The sequence below is a fragment of the Schistosoma haematobium genome, chromosome 3 (assembly GCF_000699445.3).
Source record: "Schistosoma haematobium chromosome 3, whole genome shotgun sequence".
Classification (NCBI taxonomy): Eukaryota; Metazoa; Platyhelminthes; class Trematoda; order Strigeidida; family Schistosomatidae; genus Schistosoma; species Schistosoma haematobium.
This window is the reverse complement of record NC_067198.1, coordinates 12927551-12951600: the sequence shown is the minus strand read 5'-3', so window position 1 is coordinate 12951600 and position 24050 is coordinate 12927551. Positions and strand designations below refer to the sequence as shown.

At 39.3% G+C, this 24050-nt stretch overlaps 2 protein-coding genes across 5 annotated transcripts in view; one reads left to right on the top strand and one right to left on the bottom strand.

Annotated features, from left to right (window-relative positions):
* Positions 1 to 8938, bottom strand: part of MS3_00005025 (uncharacterized protein) — a 28473-nt gene extending 19535 nt beyond the window's left edge. The window contains exons 1-6 of one of the 4 annotated variants that reach the window (XM_051213034.1): positions 8824 to 8938; positions 6486 to 6765; positions 6260 to 6448; positions 6022 to 6224; positions 4209 to 4427; positions 1823 to 2050 (exon numbers count right to left, since the gene is read on the bottom strand). In XM_051213034.1, the coding sequence (XP_051068968.1) occupies positions 6057 to 6224; positions 6260 to 6448; positions 6486 to 6659 (531 nt within the window). In that variant the 5' untranslated portion in view covers positions 6660 to 6765; positions 8824 to 8938 and the 3' untranslated portion in view covers positions 1823 to 2050; positions 4209 to 4427; positions 6022 to 6056. Of the gene's footprint in view, positions 1 to 1822; positions 2051 to 4208; positions 4428 to 6021; positions 6769 to 8823 lie in introns of those variants that run through there. The other 3 variants (XM_051213037.1, XM_051213036.1, XM_051213035.1) reach the window with 3 other exon arrangements.
* A 10543-nt stretch (positions 8939 to 19481) lies between these two features.
* The window catches only part of XRCC1 (DNA repair protein xrcc1), a 61245-nt gene continuing 56676 nt past the window's right edge, over positions 19482 to 24050 (top strand). The window contains exons 1-4 of the mRNA XM_035733347.2: positions 19482 to 19561; positions 23527 to 23619; positions 23658 to 23759; positions 23795 to 24019. Coding sequence (XP_035587272.1) covers positions 19511 to 19561; positions 23527 to 23619; positions 23658 to 23759; positions 23795 to 24019 — 471 coding nt within the window. The 5' untranslated portion in view covers positions 19482 to 19510. The remainder of the gene's footprint in view (positions 19562 to 23526; positions 23620 to 23657; positions 23760 to 23794; positions 24020 to 24050) is intronic.

Genomic DNA, 24050 nt, shown 5'->3' with positions numbered 1-24050 from the left:
TCTTTTCTGAAGACTAGTGAAACTTTATATTAATTTCTCTACTAATAAAAAAATAACCATAATGTGCTGAATCGCTCATACTAATCCATCGGGAATTATGGTGAGGATCTGTCACTAAGACTAGTTTTACTTATCATAATTGCATTTATATTTTTACCTAGGCTGCAGTCCACTAACTTAATAATTTTCGCCATCATTTTGGCGAGTAGATCTCAAATCCCTGAATGCAAATTTCGAATGGATAAGTCAGTAATGTTGATCAATAAGTTCGTATTTGGACGAACTACATCGGTATCGACCTTCCATCGTAAACTCCATGGCTAATCGCTGATCATTTCAAGAAATACCAGTGAAAATATTAGCATGTTACAATTCTCATATTCTGCAAAAACTCATCGTATCGAAGTACATGTATTCGTATGCCTATCTAAGTAGTAAATATTTTAATCAGCTACAAGGTAGGACCAGACACATATGCATCGGTTTAAGTTGCCACAGCTCATTAGCACAACAAGATGAACACCAAATTTATAGAAGTCAACCCAATGGTAGAAATATATGAAAGATTGCACATAAGGATATAATACAGGAAGAAAGAATTAGTTCGTAGGAATAAAGTAATTTTAATCTCACGGTTTAAGGAGAGACAAGGAGTATTCATCAACGTCATTGTCGCCCAGTCTCCAACCATTGGTTACGATAGTCTGCATCTACCAACAAGGCTGAGACCAGATGTTAGTGACTGATGTCACGTTCGGGTTTGGCCGTCCCTAACTTTCTTCCAACACTAGTCAGCATTGTGTCGTGGTAATCGGTGTTCAGGCATAAGTAACATGTGGCCCAACCATCTCAGTCGATGAAGATTCACAACCTCATCAACTGATTTACCATCATTCCCTAATACCCTGTCTGGCTTCACTATTACTTACCCGGTGATCCCAGAAGATGCGAGTAATATTTCTAAGACATCTGTGATCAAATACTAGTAACTGACGAGTATCTTATACTCTTAATGGACATGTTTCATAGCCGTAAAGTAGAACAGAACGAACTGCTGCGCAGTATACTCATCGTTTTATTGATAGACGGATATCTCGCCTACGCCATAGGTGACGTAAGTTGACGAAAGCCAAACGAGCTTTATGAATCCGTGCTGAAATTTCGTCAGACACCAAGACGTTGATAAAATGCAGTCTTTGGGTAGCACTGAGCAACAATGCCAGGATGTTTGGGATGCGTTTCTTGCCCTCTAAATGCAAGTTGTTGCTTCAGGATTGGCCTGCTTTAACACCTAGAATGAAGATAGGTAATGAAGCAGTCGAACGCGTTGACAACTACACTTATCTTGAAAGTAAATATTTCACATTATAAAAGAGTACATCGAACGCCTCTTTTAAAATCACAAGGATCAATTCACTCATAAATATGCTGGGAGTGGGTAGGTTACACTTTACGTAAATGGTTAAATTGCATCATAAGGCAAGCCCTAACTTGGAGTCCTGAAGGCAAAAGGAAAAAGAGGGAGACCAAAGAACACATTGCGCTGAGAATTAGAGGCAGACATCAAAAGAATGAATAGCATTCGGGAACAACTAGGAAGGAAAATGTTGGTTGGAGATTTCCGGTCGGCAGCCTATGCTTACGAGCAGAAGCAGGCATAAGTAAAGTGAGTAATATGCTTTCTGTGTTACATCCGACTTGGAGTACTATTCCCTACGATTTAGAATGATTATCAAAATATTGTTGGAAACAGAATCTTATGGAAGCAAATCGTGTATGAGTACAAAATGTTGCTAACACGCAAACTACTCCTGTAACTTACTGAATCCCGATAGGCAACTACCCAACAAAGAATTCCCGATATCTCAACTTCTGCGATTAATAAGTAACCAGGAAAAAAAAGGCAAGTTGAAGTTTCTATGATTAATAAGACTCAATTTTTTTATCACTTCCGAAATATCCCATGTTTTTTCAATTCTTTACTTTTGGACTTCCCCAGTTTATCCGCCAACTTTTTCTGTAATTCATTTCTTCGTTTCTCTTCTGTTTCCTAGAAGACAATTAAATACAGTTATTTTTTAAGTTTAGAACTTTGTTTTGGAAATAACATCGTACTGATATGCTTTCACACTGAATTTAAATCGGCTTGATATCCACAAGTATGTTAAATTTTATTTGAAACATTACAGGTTGTAAGCAAATGTGAGAACTTGAATAAATAAAATGAATTCCTTTATTCTGTTCCAGCTCTCTTCAAGTCAGTAATGGTAATCATGTGTATGAAATGATTACTAGTTAATTTGTGACAACTTATTAACTCAATTATATAATCTTGAGTGAATCACTTGAACAGAAACAATAGTTGTAACTTCCTAATATATATTCACTTGGTTGTTTAGAAGTTCTATTTGCTGAAATCTATTTGGAACCAGTTACTGCAGCCATCTCATCTATTCCAGAAATTTGATCATTCATTTGAGCCGTTCATAACAATTCTATAATTTCGTGATGTTAGTCCGTTAATATTATAACTCATTTCTAGCTTTGCAAATCAAAATATCAACGCAGTAGTGGATGAGACGCAAAATACTCCCCAAATGGACTTGAATTACGCCCCTAATGGCCCTTGACTCAACCCCGACTACTGAGAAGACAAGAAAGAGCAGAAAGTGTATTTTTGATCCAGAATGCTAGTGTTCTTGAATAAAAATCAGCTACTCATAATCCGAGTTTTCTAGCACTTATATAAATGATACTTGCACGGTTGAAAAATTTTGGATAACGACTAAACGACCAATTTTTCGGTTGATACGGGTCGAGTTTCCCGGAAATAATGAATATAGACTACGACTATTCAACATCTAAACTTGCAAGATTAATACTTGTTTATAAGAATAGTATTCAAGATACGGAATTTGAGAATGGGTTACAGTGGATTCTCCATAACGTTATACTTTATGGCAATCCAGGGCGTTTGGGGGGCATTAACCCCCCAAATGCCCTGATACGACCGAGAGTGGAGAGAGTCCGCTCTCCCTCTCGAAACGCTCTCACATGGCCACGCGTATACAGTCTCTGCCAGGGAAGTCCTACTCACTGCCTTCTCGTGGCTGGGGTGTTGGTTACGAAAATGAGAGGACGAAAAGCGAATGTCCGGCGCTTTAACCGGATTCCAAACCAATGATGTACGTGGGCTCCAGTATCCTGCGGGAACAAATGGTGTATGAAGCAGTTGTTGGTCACCGGCTTCCATGGGACTGCATCTCCTTACGATGCTCCACTGCCTTGTGGATCAGACCTTCAGGTCGAAGGCTTGGGGAATGGCCTCCTAAGAAAACCACCTGCTTCAGTTTTGGCACCCGGGCAGTATCACAGCCCTCACAAAAATCAAATGAGATTTGTTTGGCGCATATGTATTTGGTGCCTCCTTGTACCAATATCTATGTGTTAAAATAAATAAATAAATAAATATGGCAATCCAGAAAAGTGAAAATTCGAATGCATTGGAACGCAAATATTTTTACAGTTAGCTTTCTATTTACCGTTTTAATTACAACGAAAATAATTTTTTGGCTTCATTTTGACAAACCATTTTCTGTAAGCAAACATTGTATAATGTAAATGGAACACTCATATGTATGAACTATCATGTTGGCGTCAGGCAGTCACATATTGGGTAACTACAAATTCAAACGGTTAATTCATATGATTACTACTATATATACATTACACCCAACTTTAACTAAAAGCTTGAGGAAACAAGTTGATTCTGTTTATGTTAATCAATGTTTGGGATAACATTTCACATAAATTAATATTTCCCGTATAGATTTTCACTGCTACTAATACTACTAATTCGAGTAATAGTTTGGTGAATACTCACTCGTCAATGAAGTACTTAATTGCCAAATGAATTTTTGAATAGTAGTAGCAAAAAAAGAATTGAAACTGTTCAAAATTCCTATTGAGATCTATTTATACTAAAAGAGTAAAAGAAATATATTTTTTTCACATTGAAAAGAGATCTCAACACAATGGTGCGAATGAGACATGAAACAATCCGAGTAGTTGAGAGTAAAAATTACTATGGAATTCAAAGATGATTTAATCGACGTGGAGTGAGGGACATTTTCGCATTCAAAATATTATCTGGTGAGAGCTATGGCAACAGAAAAAAGACAATCGACGTATTATTTAACAAAAATTACCTGAACATCTTTGGTGTTTGAATTACTTGATATTATCCCACGTGTAGGCTGTTTCTGTTGTATCGGAGAAACACATATATTTTGAACTAAATTTATTAACCAACAGTATTGCAGTATACTTTTAGAAGTGAATAAATGTTTAGATGCCTCACAAAAAAGATGTTGAGTAGAGGACGAAGAAAGTAAGCCTGTTGAAAAGTTATATGAATAACTAAAATCCTGACAAAACAAAAAAATATGCAAAACCACGAATTTAAAACAAGTGTGAAACGTTAGAATTAACTAGACTTAAAAAAAGAATTACTATACTAAGATTTTCAAATGATAAGATGTCCATTCGATGAATTTATTTATGGCAGACAAAATAACTTGTTTTAAAATGACTTAACAAAAAATATGTGAAACAAATGAATATGATACTTCAAACGAAAGAAAAATCGAAACCGTTCTTGCTTTTAAGATTTATGATTTGTAGTAAGAGTTTGAATTATCCTGTTGTTGACATTTAGGATTGACCGTTTAAAGATCCCCATCATATTAAAAGACTAATATTTGAATGAAGAATATTCTATTCGATAAATTCTCCTCAGGTTCCACGATTATATATCCAAACTAATAATTATTAATTTGGATATATAATTGTAGAACCTGAAGAGAATTTATCGAAAAAAAATTCTCGTTCAAAAATTTAGGATCGAGTTTTGATCATCTTTTGGTGGCACAACTACATCTTGAATGGATTGCCTCAATACAACTATTTTGTAACAAGGTTTTACAATAGGCAGATTGTACCCAACAGTAAAATCTAAGGTGCACGTTTAGTGCTATTTAGGACTGGTCAACTAAATGCATTTGTATTCCAGTGTTTATATTTACAATGATACTTGAACCCGGGACGTTTCGCTTTAAACTCCCAAGAAATTGATGGGTATATGGACTCTAGTTCGATGGGTAACGGGCTAGATTCTGTTGTAAGATACAACCTATTTATCCTAAGAACTGATTGTTTGTGGGGAACGTAGTACAATTACCACCTGCTTCTAGCTTGATATATATCTTATGGTGTATAAGACAAAATTTACTTGATTTAAAAAGAATGTCATGAAGCGAAATACTGTTGTGAACAATTACAACTCAGGAAATACTCTCATTAGTTGTAAGCATTCTTTTCCATATTTTTTGTTTGCAAAATGAGATTAGATTGATCACCATGACTGTAACATCCCAAATTACAACGATAACACTACTACTATCTATATGTAATTACATGGTTACAAGTTGAGTAATCTTCCTTGTGGAATACTTAGAAAAGCTACTTGTACTGTTGGAAGTATGCATTTCTTAAAACAACAAGTCTAATGTAAACTTCCAGATTATGAAGAATGAAATTTTTGCCAAAGGTGATTTATTCCGGATCAATTCTCCATGAAATCAAAAATTAATTTTGCTAGAGCTTACATGTGAAACGTTGTATGTGGTTAATTAATACCTTTAGAAATATACCGATAATTATTTGCCTGGAGTGATTAAAAAGTACTGTCAATCTCAAGAGAGTAAACAATCGTCTAAAGATTTGAACCATCAGATAAGGTGGATGGAATGAGTTCAAATCGTATCATAAATAATTTATTTCCGAAATATTCATAGGACTTTTATAAGATCGACACGAATAGATATCTAGGTACTAAATTCACGTTACACATTAAATGTTACAAGCAAAAATAAGAGACTAGAACCAAATTAACGATGAAAGCAACCGAGCAGTGACATCCCATCATATTTCTAAAGCCGGTTCTCAATAATAATAACTAACCAGATCCACGTCTTCTTTTTTCATATCCTCACCCACTAGTTTAATTTGACATTTAAATTATCATTGTTACTTGGAAGCATTAGTTTTTCATGAAGCCGATTTGTATGATGATTTAGAGCCAATAACTTATTATTGAGTAAATCTTGCTTTTTACAAAGTGATTCTAGTGCAAATGAAAGTGGCAAAACAACATGATAATGCAACTAAAAATAAATTCTTTTATAATGTAACTAGATACCACAGAAGAAACAGGAACAACAGCATCACTAGTCCAATTTATTACAGATTCTCCAAAGGTGTACTGAAAAGAAACACTACATATGTCTGTGCAAACCTGGATATCAGCTACCACTTTTCCAAAATCAAAGCAATCACGAATAGTGTGGCGGAGGGTATCACGCTGAAATTCAAACTGTGGATTAAGAGTCTTTATTTTGAACATGTACGGAAAAAAATAAGTGAACCTTTAATCTTAGAAACAACACTTCTTCAGAAACAGTTTCGACCCAGAATTTATTTTTCAGGAAGAAGAAAGAAATCCCATTAGAAAAATGTCTCTTTTTGCATTCATCACACGGACAGTTCACTTCTGAATCAATTGCAGTGCAAATCATTCCCTCAACGATCCTGCAGTTCATTATTAGTAATCGTCTTGAAGGCGTTTTTTAATAGTTGACAGTTAGTGATTAGAGTGAAGAAACTAAATGTGAAACTGGAACACAAACATCTATCCAAGATATGTATCTGAAAAACATGTAGATGAATACTTTACAACTGAAAATTTAATATAATAAATTAACGTAATGTTTTCCTAAGAATGAATGGGAACTGAATAAAAAATATCAATGTATGATGGTAATCTGTTTATTTAACAACTGGTGTGGAAAAATCTACAGATCTAGAGATTACATTACACAAAGTAATCTGAAATCATGGAAATAAAAAGCCTAAAATAGGGAATATTAGTAATAACTTATCAGAGGAAAACAATTTCTGGTCCGGTTACCCTGAGTAAGCAAGAGAGTCTTGGAAACTTCTGACAATTTCTTGGCTTTTCACTACGGTTTTTTCAAAAGTTATAACAAATTTTTAAGCACTGGGACCGAAAGACGTTGCTACATTAAAGTAATTTGAATTTATGGATGGTCAATTCAATACAAAATGCTGTGATGCGACGTCGGTCATTCGATGATAGTCAACTTAGGACAAGTGATAAATGTACATCAAACAGTTTTCCACAACACACTAGAATAATAAGACGAAGTTGACAAGAATAACAGAGAAAATTCAAAACAATAGTGTAAATTTTGTTTTGGGAACACTCTCAGAACTGCGGTCGGTAATATTATTGCATTCTAATGTGTCTAAAAACACAGAAATAGTGCCTCTGAATAGAATTTATCCTGAAACGGGCTATTTAAATGTCAGTAAAGGGGCATAAGATGTACAGGACAAACTAAAACTGACATCACATACTTTTTCGATGAAATAATGAGCAACTTTTATAGAAGCAACATAAATTTAGGAATAAACCTAGTTTTCAGCAGGCTTTGTGTCCAGTTCTGGCCGACTGAACTACTTCCAAAGTGCTTTAGCAAGTGTTGTTAGTGTTATTGAAAATTGCCGATCGGAAATTCGCTAACCATGTTGATTTTTTGAGTGATTCAGTCAACTAATCATTGGTAAATTGGGACCGAATTTTACTGACTCAAGCTGTCACGTCACAGTAGCAAAGCAAGAGGAACCAGCAAAACATGATGTAGAGAAAACAAAGTAACAGTATTCTTTACCATGGGAAGCTAAACACAAAAAGTAGTTTAAGGAGAATGAGATTGAAGAATAAAGATCATGGACACTAAATGAGGAAAGATGAATACAAATACACCGTTATAATTACGGGTGAAGTAGATAGCAAACGGATCTACACACAGTAGACGTCTTAAAAATCATAGTTTGTGTGAACGGAAATTGAGAGAATAAGTTTAGCTGAAAGTATCAATGACATATAAGGGATCTCTATAGTTTCAATTATCCTGAAATCAATCCAAATGAAGATTTTGAACACACTCCGTTTCTTTGAAGACTAGTTACTGTCCAATGAATACATACTTCATGAATTCATGAGGAAGCTAAGGTGAAATAAAAATAGCAGATATCTTACTTGTTAATTAACAAGTTCTGAGAATATTACAATGTAGACAAACTAGGTGATTAAAACGCAAAGTAAGAGAATTGAAGCACGCTCATTGTAGAACAGGAATATTTTGAGTTGCGTTGATGTAGTCACTTTCCAATCAACGAAATCATGAGGCCTAACAGTATGCTTGCAGCCATTATGACAGAATTCTGAACCTAAACAACGAGACATTTAGAAAAGTGCTAAGTGGAACTTGACAGTTAACCCATGGTTCTTAATCAGTGCATCGCATATACATACTCATTCATATTTCTAACCACATATGTCCAAAGAAACCGAACAGCTGTTTGAGATAGCATTATCAAGCCGTTTCCTTTGTAGTACAAGAGCGAATTCATGCTCATGAAACTTGAATACAGCTATTTCGTGACACTTAGTTGAGGTAAAATGGTTTTATATTATTTTTAAATAACAGAAGTGACGATATATAGTTATTATAATAAGACCCAAGCAACCAATAAAGAGGAAATAAAGGGGACGAAAGCGTAAATAAAGGAGAAATGTCGCTTTTTCGTATTTACGCTGGTTATTTAAGGGAAATGTCGATTTTTTCCCCTTACGTCGGGTATTTGGGGGATATTTGTCGACAAATGTACGCAACGTACCTGTTTGAATACACCGCACCCTTTAAATGGTTCAAATGGTTGTGGACGGAATAGAAGCTTTCGCTTAACAGGCTTCCGTGTCTAGTAGCAGGGGATCACCAAATCCTCCAGGCAGGAACCTAGGTATGTTAACAATAAAAGAGGAAAAGAGATTGGTAAATCATAATGTGATGCTGTTCTTGGTCCTTAAGAATAGGTCAAGTTGCCTCTTGAAGGACTCCTGAGAAGTCGCTTGGACTAGCTCGGCTGGCAGCGAATTCCAGCTTTTGACAACTCTTAAGGAGTAGAAATTGTGTCTACATTCCGTTTTGCTATGTTTCGTCTCCAGTTTCTGGGTGTTACCCCTTAGGTTGTTATTCGAACTAAGCTTAAGTAGGTGTTTAAGAAGATGTCCAGAAGTGTTGAGAATACTATAAGCCATTAATAAATCACCTCTAAGACGCCTATATTCTAATGGGTAAAGGTCTAGTGAACGGAGGCGTTCTTCGTAAGGCTTAGATTTGAGTCCTCGAACTGATTTCGTGGCTCGCCGCTGGATACGCTCCAAAGTGACCTTGTCCTTTTGGAGTGAGGGGGGGAGTACTATGTTTCCGTACTCTAAATGGGGACGGATGAAACTATTGAAGATTGTGTGGAAAGTTCTTCCGTCAAACTGGCCAAAAATGCGCCTCAACGTTACCAGTGCAAGGTTTGCTCGGAAGGCATTTTTGTCACAGTTGGCGTAAGACTTCAAATCATGGGGCACCAGGACTCCTAAATCTTTTTCGACTTGGGATACTACTAGAGAGGAGTTTCCTAAGTTGTAACTGTAGTTTGCAACATGTCGCAGATGGACTACTTTACACTTTGAAGTGTTAAAGGTAAGTCCGTTATCGTCTGCCCAACTTTGAAGTCGAGTCAGATCCTCCTGAAGTGCCTGTGTATCGTCTTGGTTGCGTATCTCTCTCCAAAGTTTCACGTCGTCGGCAAAAAGTAATAAATCTGACGTTACCTGTTGAGGAAGATCATTTATGTAGATCAAGAAGAGAAGAGGCCCAAGTACTGAGCCCTGGGGGACCCCACTAGGACATTCCATAGCCTGAGATAAAGTGAAATTAACCCTAACCTTAAAGTGTCGATTTTTAGGTATGAAGTAAGCCAATCGATTAGGGGTGGTTTGATACCTAGTCGTTTGAGCTTGTTGATAAGACACATGTGGTTAACCTTATCAAAAGCTTTTGAGAAATCAAGGTAGAAGACATCAACCTTTCCCTTGCAATCGAGGATGCTTGTCCATCTGTCCACCGCAGTCAGCAGGTTGGTTATACAAGAGTAACCCTTCCTGAAACCATGCTGTTGGGGTGAGAAGAAATTTAAGGACAGTAGATAGTCATTTAAACCGTCGCATATCAGGGACTCCATGAGTTTTGAAGGTAATGACAGAAGAGCCACCGGCCGATAACTTGAAGGTTCATTGCGTCGACCACCTTTGAAAATTGGTGTGATGTGAGCCAACTTCCAATTTTCCGGTAATTTGCCTCGGCTAAGCGAGTGAGAAAACATCACGCTAAGCGGCGTTGACAAGATTGAGGCTGCCTCTCTCAGTATGGCAGGATGAACCGTATCCGGGCCAGGAGAAGTGTCTAATCTTAAGTGCTGCAATTTCCGGAACACCAAGTCAGCGCTTAGGTCTACTTCGGAAAGTCCTGTGGAATTGCAGATGAAACTGTCGTCAGTAAAGTTGATGTCAGCCGGTTGAAACGTTTGAGAGTAATGTGCCGCCAGAAGGTTAGCGGCGTCGCCATCGTTGTTGGTCGGGCCGTTAAGACCTACCAGTTGAGAAACTCCTGTTTTGGCTTGACGAAGAGAGGCTGCATAACGGAATAAGCTTCTAGGGTTAGAGGCGAATTTGTCCATAAGCTTTGTTTGGTACTGAAGCCTGTCTTCTCTTATAGCCTTCGTGCATATGTTCCTGATATGTTTATATTGCCTATACGCTCCATCGTTATTAGTTCGTTTGTATTCCGCCCAGCAGTGCCTTTTGCGGCTTAGTAGGCGAAGGGTACGGTTCTTGATTACTGTAGGTGGCTTGCAGCTTTTGGGAACCGTTTGAGGAACTGAATGGTCTGTAGCACATAAGAGCGTGTGCAGTAAGAAGTCCCAATGACCATCCACATCGAGTTGAGGGTGAACATCCCAAGCCACCTGTTGTAGATAGTCATGTAGAGCTGGGACATTCAGCCGTTTAAAGTTCCAACGCAAATTATTGTTGGGATACCTTAGCTTAGTTTTGATGACAAAACTGAAGGCTATGACGGCATGATCGCTCTTTCCCAGAGGAGCCAGGATTGAGAGGTTGTCGACTAGGAATTCTTCGTTAGTGAATACACAGTCTAAGCGCGATGGTGTCTGACAGTTTCTCCAACGAGTTGCCGACCTCACGTTTTCATATAAGCCCAAGTCATCGATGAGGTTGTAGAACCGAGCTTCAATTGAGTTGTCGCCTCCAGTGTACGTGTGTTCCGCGAAGTTGACTCTAGGGAGATTAAAGTCCCCTAGAATCAGGATGTGTGTGAAACCGAGACGGATAGAGAGGGATAGTCCTTCCAGCATACGACTATCGTACTCGATGTCGGCAGTTGGCTTTCTGTAAATGACTCCGACTAGACACCTCGAAGTACTAGACAATCTTACAGAGCACCATATGGATTCCTCAAGATTGTTAAACTCGAGGTTGTGAACCTGGTGCACCTCCAAGCAAGAGCTTATGTATATGGCTACTCCGCCCCCAATTCCTATTTTTCTGTCGTTGCGGAACAAAGTCATCCCAGGTAATGCTAACTCTTGGTCCGAGAACTGAGAAGATATCCAGGTTTCAGATATTCCTATCAGATGGGCCTTATTAGCGTTGCTAAGTTCACGTAGTTCATCCAGTTTGTTTGGTAGACTCGCGGCGTTCATATATAAGCAGTTTATGCTTTCAATTTGGAACGCGTGAGCTTCGTCCTGTTTTTCTGTATGAACCTTATGTGAATGGACAGGTAGCCCACCTATATGAGGTTTGCCAAGGTGGTAGGCCCTGTCCTTTACACGTTTTTTTTATCGTTTAGACAGTCCACAAGTGGAATGGTCAACTCCAACTTGCCTTTGTTCTTGGTCCTAGCTTCGTATGGCCTGTACCCTGTACTTATGTTTTCATAAACGTCGACAAAATAAGGCACCGCCTAATAAAAAAGCAAAACTATTGTCATAAACACAGGTAGGCAACAACAGACTTGTCTTTGGCACTTCAACGTGAAAAGTAGTCTGTAGTGTTAAATAAATCCTCGAAATCAATCGCTCTGTAAGTCTTGGACACTGGGTGGTGACTACATTAGTTTTAATGGACTCACCTAGCTGAAGGCACCCGGTCATACATCCGCATACATCCGCACTAAAACATTAGTGAGGAAATCGTGCTCAAATCCTCCTGAAATCTCTAGCCAGTTTAGATCACTCGATTATCGATATATTGATAGCCTATCAAATATATTGATGATGCCACAGGTATTCAGTGTTTGACAACGCTTCTACCAGTAACACCTTCTAATATATTTCGTTCCCACCCAGAGAAATCAAAAGACAGAGTCGAGGAGATCGGAAGAGTATATTTGGCGATGACCAATATATCGGAATTCTCTGATCTAATCTGGCTAGCGATTGAGGTTGATGTTGAGCACGGCGTTACCACACGTGATCTGGTGCGGATGCACGACCGAGCGCCTTCAGCTAGATGAGTCCACTAAAACATACGGTCAGCATCCAATGTCGAAAACTTAGAGCTATTTATTTTGGGGATTTATTTACCGCCACAGATCACTCCCCCCCTAGTGGGGCAGTGACGACCCTAAGACGTGGCCAGCCGGAAGTTTAAACCCAACGAGTTTGTCGTTGGTAAACACTCTTCTGATAGCTTACTAAGTGTAGCAGCGTCTGGTCGTCTTTCCTTACTATATGGGACCGAGGTACAACATAGTAAAAAAAAGTTGCAACGAAATTTTCGACTCCTCGTAAACTGCATCGTTCTTTTCCAGCCGTCCTGGAAAAGAAAAAAGAAAATGTAAGTGCATGTCGAAATACACTCGTATGTGCGTAAAAACACAATGTCGGCGAAACAAAATGGAAAATAAACTCAAGTACACGTAATAGCGTTAAAAAAATTGTTTTTTTGTTTTTTTTAAAAAACAACAATATAAATATATAGGCATATTAAAATTTTTTTAAAAATATATTATATATCGTAAAAAGAAAAATCGATATAATATGAAATGTCGAGTAGTGCCTTACGTGCAGTAGTCGTTTAAATGTTCTGGATATCTTACTCTCCTTCCAGGACGCGTCGTTTTAGGTTTATTTTCAGATACATTCGGAGTATCATCGCTAGTGTTGGTTGTCGGTTGAGGAATAATGAGTGTAGGAGTCGTGTTGTGCGATTGTACCGAAGGAAAATCGACGTGAATAGGATTTCCTTCTAAATACGCTGCTTTTAAGCGATCGATGCTGATGCTATCGTTGGTTCCGTTCTTATCGATTATATAGTACTTCGGTTCGCGTTGAAGAACTTTGAAAGGTCCTTCGTATGCTGATTCGAAGGGTCGTCGATGCGAGTCTCGACGAACGAAAACGTGTGTACTATATCGTAAGTCAGGTTGAACGAAAACATCAGTTGATTGAGGTCGAGTGGAGGCAGGTTTAACTGAACGCATTGCGTTTGTAAGCCTGTTCGTGTAGGAGGTTAGATCCATGTTCATTGAAGAGGACGAAGGATCCACGAATTCTCCTGGAAGTCGAAGTGTCGTTCCATAAACGAGTTGAGACGCAGTGTATCCAATGTCAGCTTTCACTGCATTGCGGATACCTAGTAAGACAAGTGGAAGAGCGTCGGTCCACTGTGAAACGTTTGCAGCTGATAGTAAAGCTTTTAGTTGTCGGTGAAAACGTTCTACCAACCCGTTTGCTTGTGGATGGTAGGCGGTCGTTCGGAAGCGAGTGATTCCTAAAAGTGTGGTCAGACGACGGAAAAGTTCAGATTCAAACTGACGTCCGCGGTCTGTGGTGATGGTTGAAGGGCAACCGAAGTTTGCTACCCATCGTTCGACGAAGGTGCGAGCCACTGTTTTAGCAGTGATGTCCTTGATAGGTACTGCTTCTGGCCATCGAGTGAAACGGTCTACGCAGGTTAAAAGATAAGAGTATCCATTTGAATCTGGTAAAGGTCCTACCAAATCCAGATGAACATGGTCGAAACGAGCATCGGAAGTTTTAAATGAGCCTAGGGGACATTTATTGTGTCTGATAACCTTAGATTTTTGGCAGCTTACACAGGAGCGTGCCCACTCCCTCACGTCTTTATTCATGCCAGGCCAGCAAAACCGTTCTGCTATAAGCTTGATGGTTGCACGAACACCTGGATGAGAAAGTTTGTGCAATGTATTGAAGACATTGCGTCGATAATGTTTCGGCACGATTGGGCGATCCCTACCTGTAGATGTGTCACAAAGTAAGGTTTCCTTACCTGTTCCCATCTGTTTGATGCGTAGTTTAAGGGTTGTGGACGATAACTCGTGCTGAAGATCAGTGTCTTCTTTTTGAAGCTCGGCGAGTTTAAGAAGGTCGATTCCTTGGAAACTGTTCAAGGAAGTTATACGAGATAAAGCGTCTGCAACTACATTGTTTGCTCCAGATATGTGTTGAATATCTGAAGTAAACTGCGAAATGTAGTCCAGTTGTCGAGACTCACGGGGAGAGTACTTGTCAGAAGGAGAGCTTAGCGAGAAAGTGAGCGGTTTATGATCCGTGAAAAGAGTGAATTCACGGCCTTCGATATAGTGTTGGAAATGCCGTACAGCACAATACATAGCTAGGAGTTCCCTACCGAATGTGCTGTACCTCGATTCGGTGTCTAGCAACCTTCTAGAGAAAAATGCCAAGGGTTGCCAGGAGTTGTTAACCCATTGTTGTAAGACTCCTCCGATTGCTGAGTCGGATGCGTCTACTGCGATGCTAATGGGTGCTCGGGTGTCCTGATGTGCGAGCATTGTTGCTTTAGAGATCAGTTCCTTAACTGTGGAGAATGCTTTTCGTGCGGTGTCGTCCAAATTGATGGATTTCGCATTTCCACGAAGTTGGTCGGTCAGAGGTTTCATAAGTAATGCGCATTTGGGTATGAAACGTCTATAGAAACTTACCAGGCCGTTAAACGTGCGTAATTGCTTGATCGTGGTCGGTTCTGGGTAATCCAGAATGGCCGCCACTTTGGTTCTAAGGGGTCGGATACCTTGAGCATCGATCGTGTGTCCCAGAAAGTCTAATGAGTCGGTTCCAAATTGGCATTTCTGAACGTTTACAGTAATGCCATGTTTTTGTAATCGTTCGAAAACAAGATCCAGATGCTTGAGATGTGTTTCTCTGTCCGGACTTGCGATTAGACAGTCATCAACATACGCGTGTACGAAGTTGAGACCTCGAAAAACGTCGTCTATGAATCTTTGGAATGTTTGAGCAGCATTCCTTAGACCGAAAGGCATTCGCAAAAATTCATAGAGTCCGAAGGGAGTTATGATAGCTGTTTTCGATATGTCGTCAGTAGCCATAGGTATTTGGTTATACGCTTTAACCAAGTCGATTTTCGAAAAGACAGTTGTACCTTTCAAGGTAGCTGTCAAATCGTGAATGTGAGGCAACGAGTAACGATCGGGAATGGTTTTCGCGTTCAATCACCGATAGTCACCAGTTGGACGCCAATCGTTGCTGTCCTTTTTAGGGACCATGTGCAACGGAGATGCATATGGGCTACTTGACGGTCGTATGATTCCTAAGTCTATCATAGGTTGAATTCGTTTTTCGCTAACCTTAGCTTTTCGGGAGCTAGTCGTCGTGCTTTAGAAAATACAGGTGGTCCTGTAGTCGTGATGTGATGTGTAACATTGCTGGTTACACACGGTAGTTTCGGTTGAGTTTGTTGTATCCCAGGGTACTTATCGAGAAGTGGCTGATAGAGTGGGTCTATCATATGTTTAACTGTGACTGGGGATAATTTGCAACCAGTAAAAGAAGTTACGCAAACGGATAAATTAGTGTTTCCGTCTACTAGCCTCCGTTTGCGCGTGTCGATGATCAGATTGTGGTGTTGTAGAAGGTCCATACCAATGATTGGCGTAGAAACATCTGCAATAACGAAAATCCAGTGGATGGGTTTGCGTAAACCCACGTTAAGGTAAACGTACCTTTCGCCATACGTAGCGATCAGTTTTCCGTTTGCCGCCTGTAAGTTTAGGGTCGATTCGTGTAGTCGGTCGTTAGGATTTGCTGGGAAAACGCTAACTTCTGCGCCAGTGTCGACGAGGTAGCGAACTCTCGTTGTCACATCTGTGACGAATAACAGACGGCTTTGTTCGCCGGCTACGGTTGCCGTTAACGCGTGCCGGCTTGGAAGTTTCCCGAATCAGTCGGTTTCGTGTTGGGAAAACTGCAGGGTTTTCTGCAATTTCTGGAAAACTTTCCATACTGGTTATGATACCAGCACCAGTCGGGGTTATCTGTCTCTCGTGGTCTAGAGACAGATCGCTTACGAGAAATGCTTCTACGTGGGGTGCGCGATCTCTTACGGTCGGTACGAAGACTAAGATAACACGTGAGTGTGTGACATAACTCGGTTATATCATTCTGAGTCGTTTGAGGCTTTTCTTTGACTGAAAATACCTCGGTAGTAGAAGGTTTCGTAATTTCTAAAATGCGGTCGGCAGATGCAGCTAGCTCGTCTAAGGCGTTGTCCTGGAACGAGAACAGAACTGCTTGCACCTGTTGAGGAAGTTTTGACAAGAAGAGTTGTTTGAATAGACCTTCGTCGAAAGTTCTTAGGCCTATTACCTCTCTCATCCGTTGCAACATGTCCGTCGCAGAACCGTGTTGCAGGTCGATATTGTTGAAGAGTTGATCTAACCTTTGTCGATCGGTTAGATCTCCTCGTTTGAGAATCGAGCGTTTTAAGATTTCGTAAGGATCGGAAACATCACTAGTAAACATACTAGGTGTTACATACCTGTTGAATTCGCGCGGTAGTGCCTTGACTACTGCGAGGAATTGTGCACGTGTGTCGATCACGACGTGCTCGGAGAAGTCGGCTTCTGCGTAGCAAAACCAGGCTTCGATGTTGTCGGGCCAGAAAGGCATCAGTTGAAACGAAGGCGGGGACAAAGTCTTAAGCTTGAGTACTTTAGGTGTCTGTTCAGTCATGATGAAGTATGAAGTACGATAACGAACGAGGGGAAAATATATATATATCCAAGAAGAAACACGAAAAAAAATCACAATGTTTAAAAAAAAATAAAAAAATAAGGCAATGATATATAAAAATCCCAAAAAGGAACAGACTCACAGTTGCAATTAGGTGTACCAGATCACGTCGGTCTCACCAATGATGATGTCACAGGTATTCAGTGTTTGACAACGCTTCTACCAGTAACACCTTCTAATATATTTCGTTCCCACCCAGAGAAATCAAAAGACAGAGTCGAGGAGATCGGAAGAGTATATTTGGCGATGACCAATATATCGGAATTCTCTGATCTAATCTGGCTAGCGATTGAGGTTGATGTTGAGCACGGCGTTACCACACGTGATCTGGTGCGGATGCCTGACCGAGCGCCTTCAGCTAGATGAGTCCACTAAAACATACGGTCAGCATCCAATGTCGAAAACTTAGAGCTATTTATTTTGGGGATTTATTTACCGCTACAATATCTTCGAACCACCTCGCCTCTGATTTTAATGTCAATGGGTGGGCACGACTCATGTATAGGTGTCACTGGTCGAAGTGTTGTCAAACTCCAAATACCTGTAACATCTTCAAGTCCATCTGATACATGTTACAGGCTACGGATACAACTTAGGTAACTCCCCTCTAGAGGTATCGTTGGTTGAAAATATCTACTCTACGATCTGAAGTCAAATGGTTCAAATGGTTGTAGACGGAATAGAAGAAGCTTTCGCTTAACAGGCTTCCACGTCTAGTAGCAGGGGATCACCGAATCCTCTAGGCAGGAACCTAGGTATGTTAACAATAAAAGAGGAAAAGAAATTGGTAAATCATAGAATGATGCTCTCCTTGGTCCTTAAGAATAGGTCAAGTTGCCTTCTGAAGGACTCCTAAGAAGTCGCTTGGAGTAGCTTAGCCGGCAGCGATTTTCAGCATTTGACAACTCTTAAGGAATAGAAGTTATGTCTACATTCCGTTTTGCTATGTTTCGTCTCCAGTTTTTGGGTGTTACCCCTTAGGTTAGTGTTGGAACTAAGCTGAAGTAGGTGTTCAAGAGGATGTCCAGAAGTATTGAGAATACTATAAGCCAATAATAGATCACCTCTAAGACGCTTATTCTCTAATGGGTAAAGGTCTAGTGAATGGAGGCGCTCTTCGTAAGGTTTAAATTTGAGTCCTCAAACTGATTTCGTGGCTCGCCGTTGGATACGCTCCAAAGTGTCCTTATCCTTTTGGAGTGAGGGGGGAGTACTATGTTTCCGTACTCTAAGTGGGGACGGATGAAACTATTGGAGATTATACGAAAAGTTCTTCCGTCGGACTGTCCAAAAATGCGCTTCAACATTACCAGTGCAAGGTTTGCTCGGAAGGCATTTTTGTCACAGTTGGCGTAAGACTTTAAATCATGGGGCACCAGGACTCCTAGATATTCTTCTACTTGGGATACTACTAGAGAGGAGTTTCCTAGGTTATAACTGTAGTCTTATGCTAACTATGACAAAAGTGCCTTCCGAGAATGTGCCTCTCCGGCAATGTTCAAGAGCATTTACGGCCATTTCGACAGGATAACATCCCACACAATCTGCAACAGTTATATTCGTCCTCATTTAGAGTACATAAACAAAGTATTTCCTGATTTTCTTCAGAAAAGTTCAGACCACTCCAGAATGTATCCAATGACGAGCCACGAAATCAGTCAGGGGACTCAAATTAAAGTCTTATGAATAGCTCCCTCAATCAGTGATCCTTTGTGGAATACAGTGCAAAAGTCTTAGGTGTGACCTAACGATTTCTATTATCCTAAGCACTTCTAGGCATCGTTTTAAATTGCAGTGGCTGTGCTTCGTTAAGCAATCACCCTCGCAACAATAATAAATACACAATTATACAGATAGGTTGTACTTGTACGAATGACCCAGTTCGTTAAATAATTTGACGAAATGACTTAACCGAATTAAATGTGAACAAAGTCAATTGCATTTGAGTTGCTATAAAATGCGTACTTGGGCTTGATCCAAACACAAACCTTGAGGGTAACACCCGGAAACTGGAGTCAACATAACAGAACGGACTGTGAAAAGATCTTCTACTCCTTAAGAGCGGTCAAATGTTGGAATTCTCTGCCAGACGAACTAGTCCAAGTGACTTCGTCAGAGTCTTTTAACAGAAAACTTGTCATATTCTTAAGGAATAAGTATCTCATTATGATATTACTAAATTATTTTTCCTTCTTTATCGTTAATATACTTATGTCCTTACCTGAAGGCATCGGTGATCTAATGCTACTAGATATGGAAGCCCATTAAGCAGAAGCTTCTATTATTCTCTTCATAACCATTTAAACTATTGGAGTACACACAGTTATTGAAGACTGAAGAATAATGGATCTAATTTGAGATTTGACGTTGCGTGATGCCTGAGGTCGTTCCAAGTAGAGTTGTTAGCTTTACGAGTGAAGATAAAGCAAGTTGATCTTACTCTAAATACACAACTTAGTTTTCATAATTTTTTCTCCGGTTAAACTTGAACTTTACCATTCGGTAAGCGTTTTCTACATTCTCGAGGATGTAGTTGTTTGATCAAACAACTAATAAGGGAGAAATAAAGGTAAACGACGGGGAATCAATGGCGGAACGTGCCAAATATTTGCTTTTTCGCCCGTCAAAGGAAAAGAATACAGGATTACCCATTTTTCTCTATTTGTTTCACATGTCGCTGGATTGTCTACTTTCTGCCTAAATACACGCTAGCTTGTCTAATTTCAGCTTAAAAATTCCCCTAATTTTTAATGTACGTCTAATTACACATTTTATTCGCCATCTTTCGTTCAATTTCGAATGTCTCGTATGTCCACCTTTATTTCCATAACAAACCACATGACGACCGCAATTGACTGCTTTAAAAAATGATACATGTTTATAGACATTTATTAAAAAAACATCATACTATACAAAAATATTAACAATAGTCGAATGCCTGAGCAACGGTCGTTATGTATTTTCATAGTAAGTGTCAAGTCCTGTTGTAATTTACGGAGATAAAAGAAATTACATGTCATAAATGACAAGTGCATATAAAACTAAAACTTCCACAACATACACTTTAAACTTTTCACATGCAAGTCAAGAATTCAGTGCATAGTAGGAAAAAGTTTTATTAACAATTAAGTTAAACATAAAAGATATTTCAATAGTAACGCCCTTCCTAAACTGTAGTGTAACTACTCCGAACCAATGTTCATGCAAATTCTAAAATTTAATGAACACAAAACAGTAAAACATCCGAATGTCATAGTTTGTTAAACAAATGAACTTGAAGTAGTACTTAAGGTTATTTTCCTTAATATTGAATACTATTATTAATTATTGTTATTATTATTAATGGCTTTATTCAATATTATATTTTGGTACAATATAGAATTCTCAGCACCTATAGAACAGCAGTTAATAGTTATAACATATTAGTACATACGTGTTCTTGTTTTCTCCGATGACGCTTTTGTATTTTGTCTCATGTCGTGAAAATACCTTTACTTCGCGATGTCATAAGCTTCGGGATTTTGTTTTCCGTCGACGGATGGGGACAAGAATCGAGATGTTAATGCTCCTAAAGATTAGAAAATTTTTTTTCTTCGTATGCAGCCGTAAAACCTGCAGTTCTGAAGTGTCCTTTACGATGGAGTGCCTAATACAGTGGAATGGCTGGTAACTACAGATGTCATGACGTATGACATAATCTAGCGCATGGACGTCTTAGGATTATCATCCATTAACCACGTCAGGATGGCCTTCTGGAATAAAAACAAGTAATCCAGCGAATTTTGTTGACTTACAAATTCGTCCGTAATGTCTTTTCGCTGAAGACATGCGCCTAATGTTATTAGTTCCTCTTCAAATGACAAATGAAACTGCAAACTTGGTATTCCGATAACAAATTTCTGTGGATGTTCACGCCCCATGAGACTTCGATATTAGCTGCCCAATGTTCGCACTCAAGTGTGAAATGGCTAGAAACTATTTATGGGAAATTACGGTTTCTACGTTCATAACTTACCGCAGTAGTAAGTGACCTTGCACTTCAGGACTGACCAATTGTCATCTGGTTGGGCATTGTTCTGCGGATACATATCCACAAGGTCCATAGGATAAAGACAAAGTTCTTTGCCCACAATCCACTATTTATCTGCAATCAGAAACTTCCTCCTGGTTGATGCGTCGATAATTACTTACTGCTCATTAGTCGGCTAAACAGTATATAAAAAATAAGGAAATGGTTTAAAGTAATTCCATCAACAATAATTAAAGAAATACATTCACATGAACGTATGTAGCAATGGAACAATTACTAAATTAACACAGGCTTCATGTCTTTGATAAGTGCGTTTTTCGTAATGTTCTATTGCTTATCAAAAAGTGGGTCCACTACTCAACTATTTGATTTGAATCATTTCTGTAAAATATGATTTCTAATTTCATAAACAGCCGAAAATTGCAATCATTTGACCATAAAAGTTCTTGTGTGTAGTGAAAATGTGTGGCATGTAATTTTTTTCAGGGATTAAGTTGTTTTCGTTGATTGAAGTATCCAAATTCGTGTTAGATATCAACTACTGCCTCGTTCGTGTTTCAGGACGGCTAGCGTAAAGGATGATTTCGATACTCATAACTATAAAAGTTAATGTGACTTATTTACTAAGCATACATTTATGTATTCGCCTCTGGAAAACATACAATGGTCTTGAGTGCTGTTGGAAGTATGAGGGCGGTTATCACTTCCCGGTTGCCCACACCGTGAAAGGGTTCTGAAGGTACCTGAAAATGAAATTGGATTACAGGTGGTCTTAGAGACCTGAGAGCGTGACCGCAGTGCCCATGGGACAACTGCTTGAGGTCGGTCACACGACCTTTTCGCGAGTAATTTTCGTGTTAGCTCGTACTTCTCGAGACCTTACCACTGCAGGCAGATATCCATGGGATAAGGCGAGGTGTGCACTTTTAGGATCGACCTTTTCTAACCTACCCCTCCTTGTGGGAAGGCAGCATCGCTGTCATGCTGGTTGTCTGAAGAAACACCTCACTGCTGCTACACCTTTGTATAATCAGCAGTACGATTTCGCCCCCAAACCTTGGGTTCGGTGCTCTTAGTCTTACCGCTCTTTAGGTCTAGTAAGCCCTAATGGGTTGGTGTCTGACGAAATCTCAGCACGGATTCGAAAAGATCGTTTGCCTTTTGCCAACTAACGCCATCTATGGCGAAGGCGAGATATCCGTCTATCAATTAAGGGGAAGAGTAAACTGTGCGGTAGTTCGTTCTGTTTTACTTTACGGCTGCGAAACGTGGCCACTAAGAGTATAAGATATTCGTGAGCAACTAGTATTTGACCACCTATGCCTTAGAAATATTACTCGCATCTTCTGGGATCACCGGGTAAGTAATAGTGAGGTTAAATGTAGGGTATCAGAGAATGATGGTAAGTCAGTTGATGAGGTTGTGAATCTTCATCGACTGAGATGGTTGGACCACGTGTTACGTATGCCTGAACACCGACTACCACGACGCGCAATGCTAACTGGTGTTGAGGATGGTTGGAAGAAAGTTAGGGGCGGCCAAACCAAAACGTGGCATCAGTGCTTGAAGTCACTAACTTCTGGTCCGAGCCATGTTGGTAGATGCAGACTACTTGGTTGGGGTCCGCGTGACTATCGTAATCAATGGTCGGAGACCCTTGGTGACATGGCTTAGGATCGATCACAATGGCATCGGTTTATACACTCTTTGTCTTCCCTTAAACTATGAGACTAAAATTGCTTAATATCTTTCTTTCTACGAACTAATTCTTCCTGTACTATATCCTTATTGCAATCTTTCTTTTATATTTTACCATCACTGAATTAACTACTTCTATGAATCCGGTGTTCGTCTTGTCGTGCTAATGAAGTATGACAACTTGGACCGATGCACATATGTGCCTGGTCCTATGTTGTAGCTGAATGACTTTGGAAAACATGTTTCAGGCCGAACAACAAGACCCAGCTGTTGTCATCGTTTGGCGTAATATCTTGTAAGTAGTATTTCATGTTCATGATGCAGGCAACTTACCATCATGTAAGGGAAACTAAACATCCCTAATTTCTGAATTAACATATTTTCAAACTTTACTTCATTACGCAGTCGTAACTAAAACTTCTTACTGAATAATACAAATTACTATTTAGAAGCAATTCGAAAAGATTGCTTTATAGTCTGTCTATTTCTTTCTAGATTTCTGTTTCACTCGTCTTTATTTCACTTAATTTTCTTCTCATGAACTATTTACAAGCCTCTTGTAACCTAATCTAGGCTGAAATCATAACGTTCATACTCTTTCAAGACCTTATATGATTTCCCTAAAAAATGAAACATTTAACATTCGTATTTCTCTTTTCCAGGCCTTTCCTGCATCCAACCTTTTAAAAGGGTCGTCATTCTCAAAATGGTGTTGTGTAAGTGGTGGAAGCAGGCAAGAAGCTGTAGAATTGAGTGTAAACTGCTTTTCTCATATCATCTTAAAGCTTCATAGTTTTCCGAACCTATTGAAATTTCACGTTTAGATATTGGGAATAATGGTTCTGCCTTTATCGAAGTGCTGGTACGAAGATCTGCTTCATCGGATGACTCATCGGTAACATCTTAGTTGGTTGTTCAGACCAGTTCTAGGTACTCCTGCCATCCTCTTCTTTTATGTCTCCAGTAGATGCAAAAAACGAAACGAACCTTAACCGTGTCCGGGTATTTAGTGGTGATCAGTTTATAAAATCTATAGCTTGCCAGAAATGGGATCTAGTCAAATTTGTTTGCTCGCAACCGTTTAACAAAACTTTACAGTATGGCATTTCTTTCGTTTTCTTCCACACTCCAGCTAATGCGAATCCAGCAGCCGACGTAAGCGTCATTTTTATGCCAACATTCACAT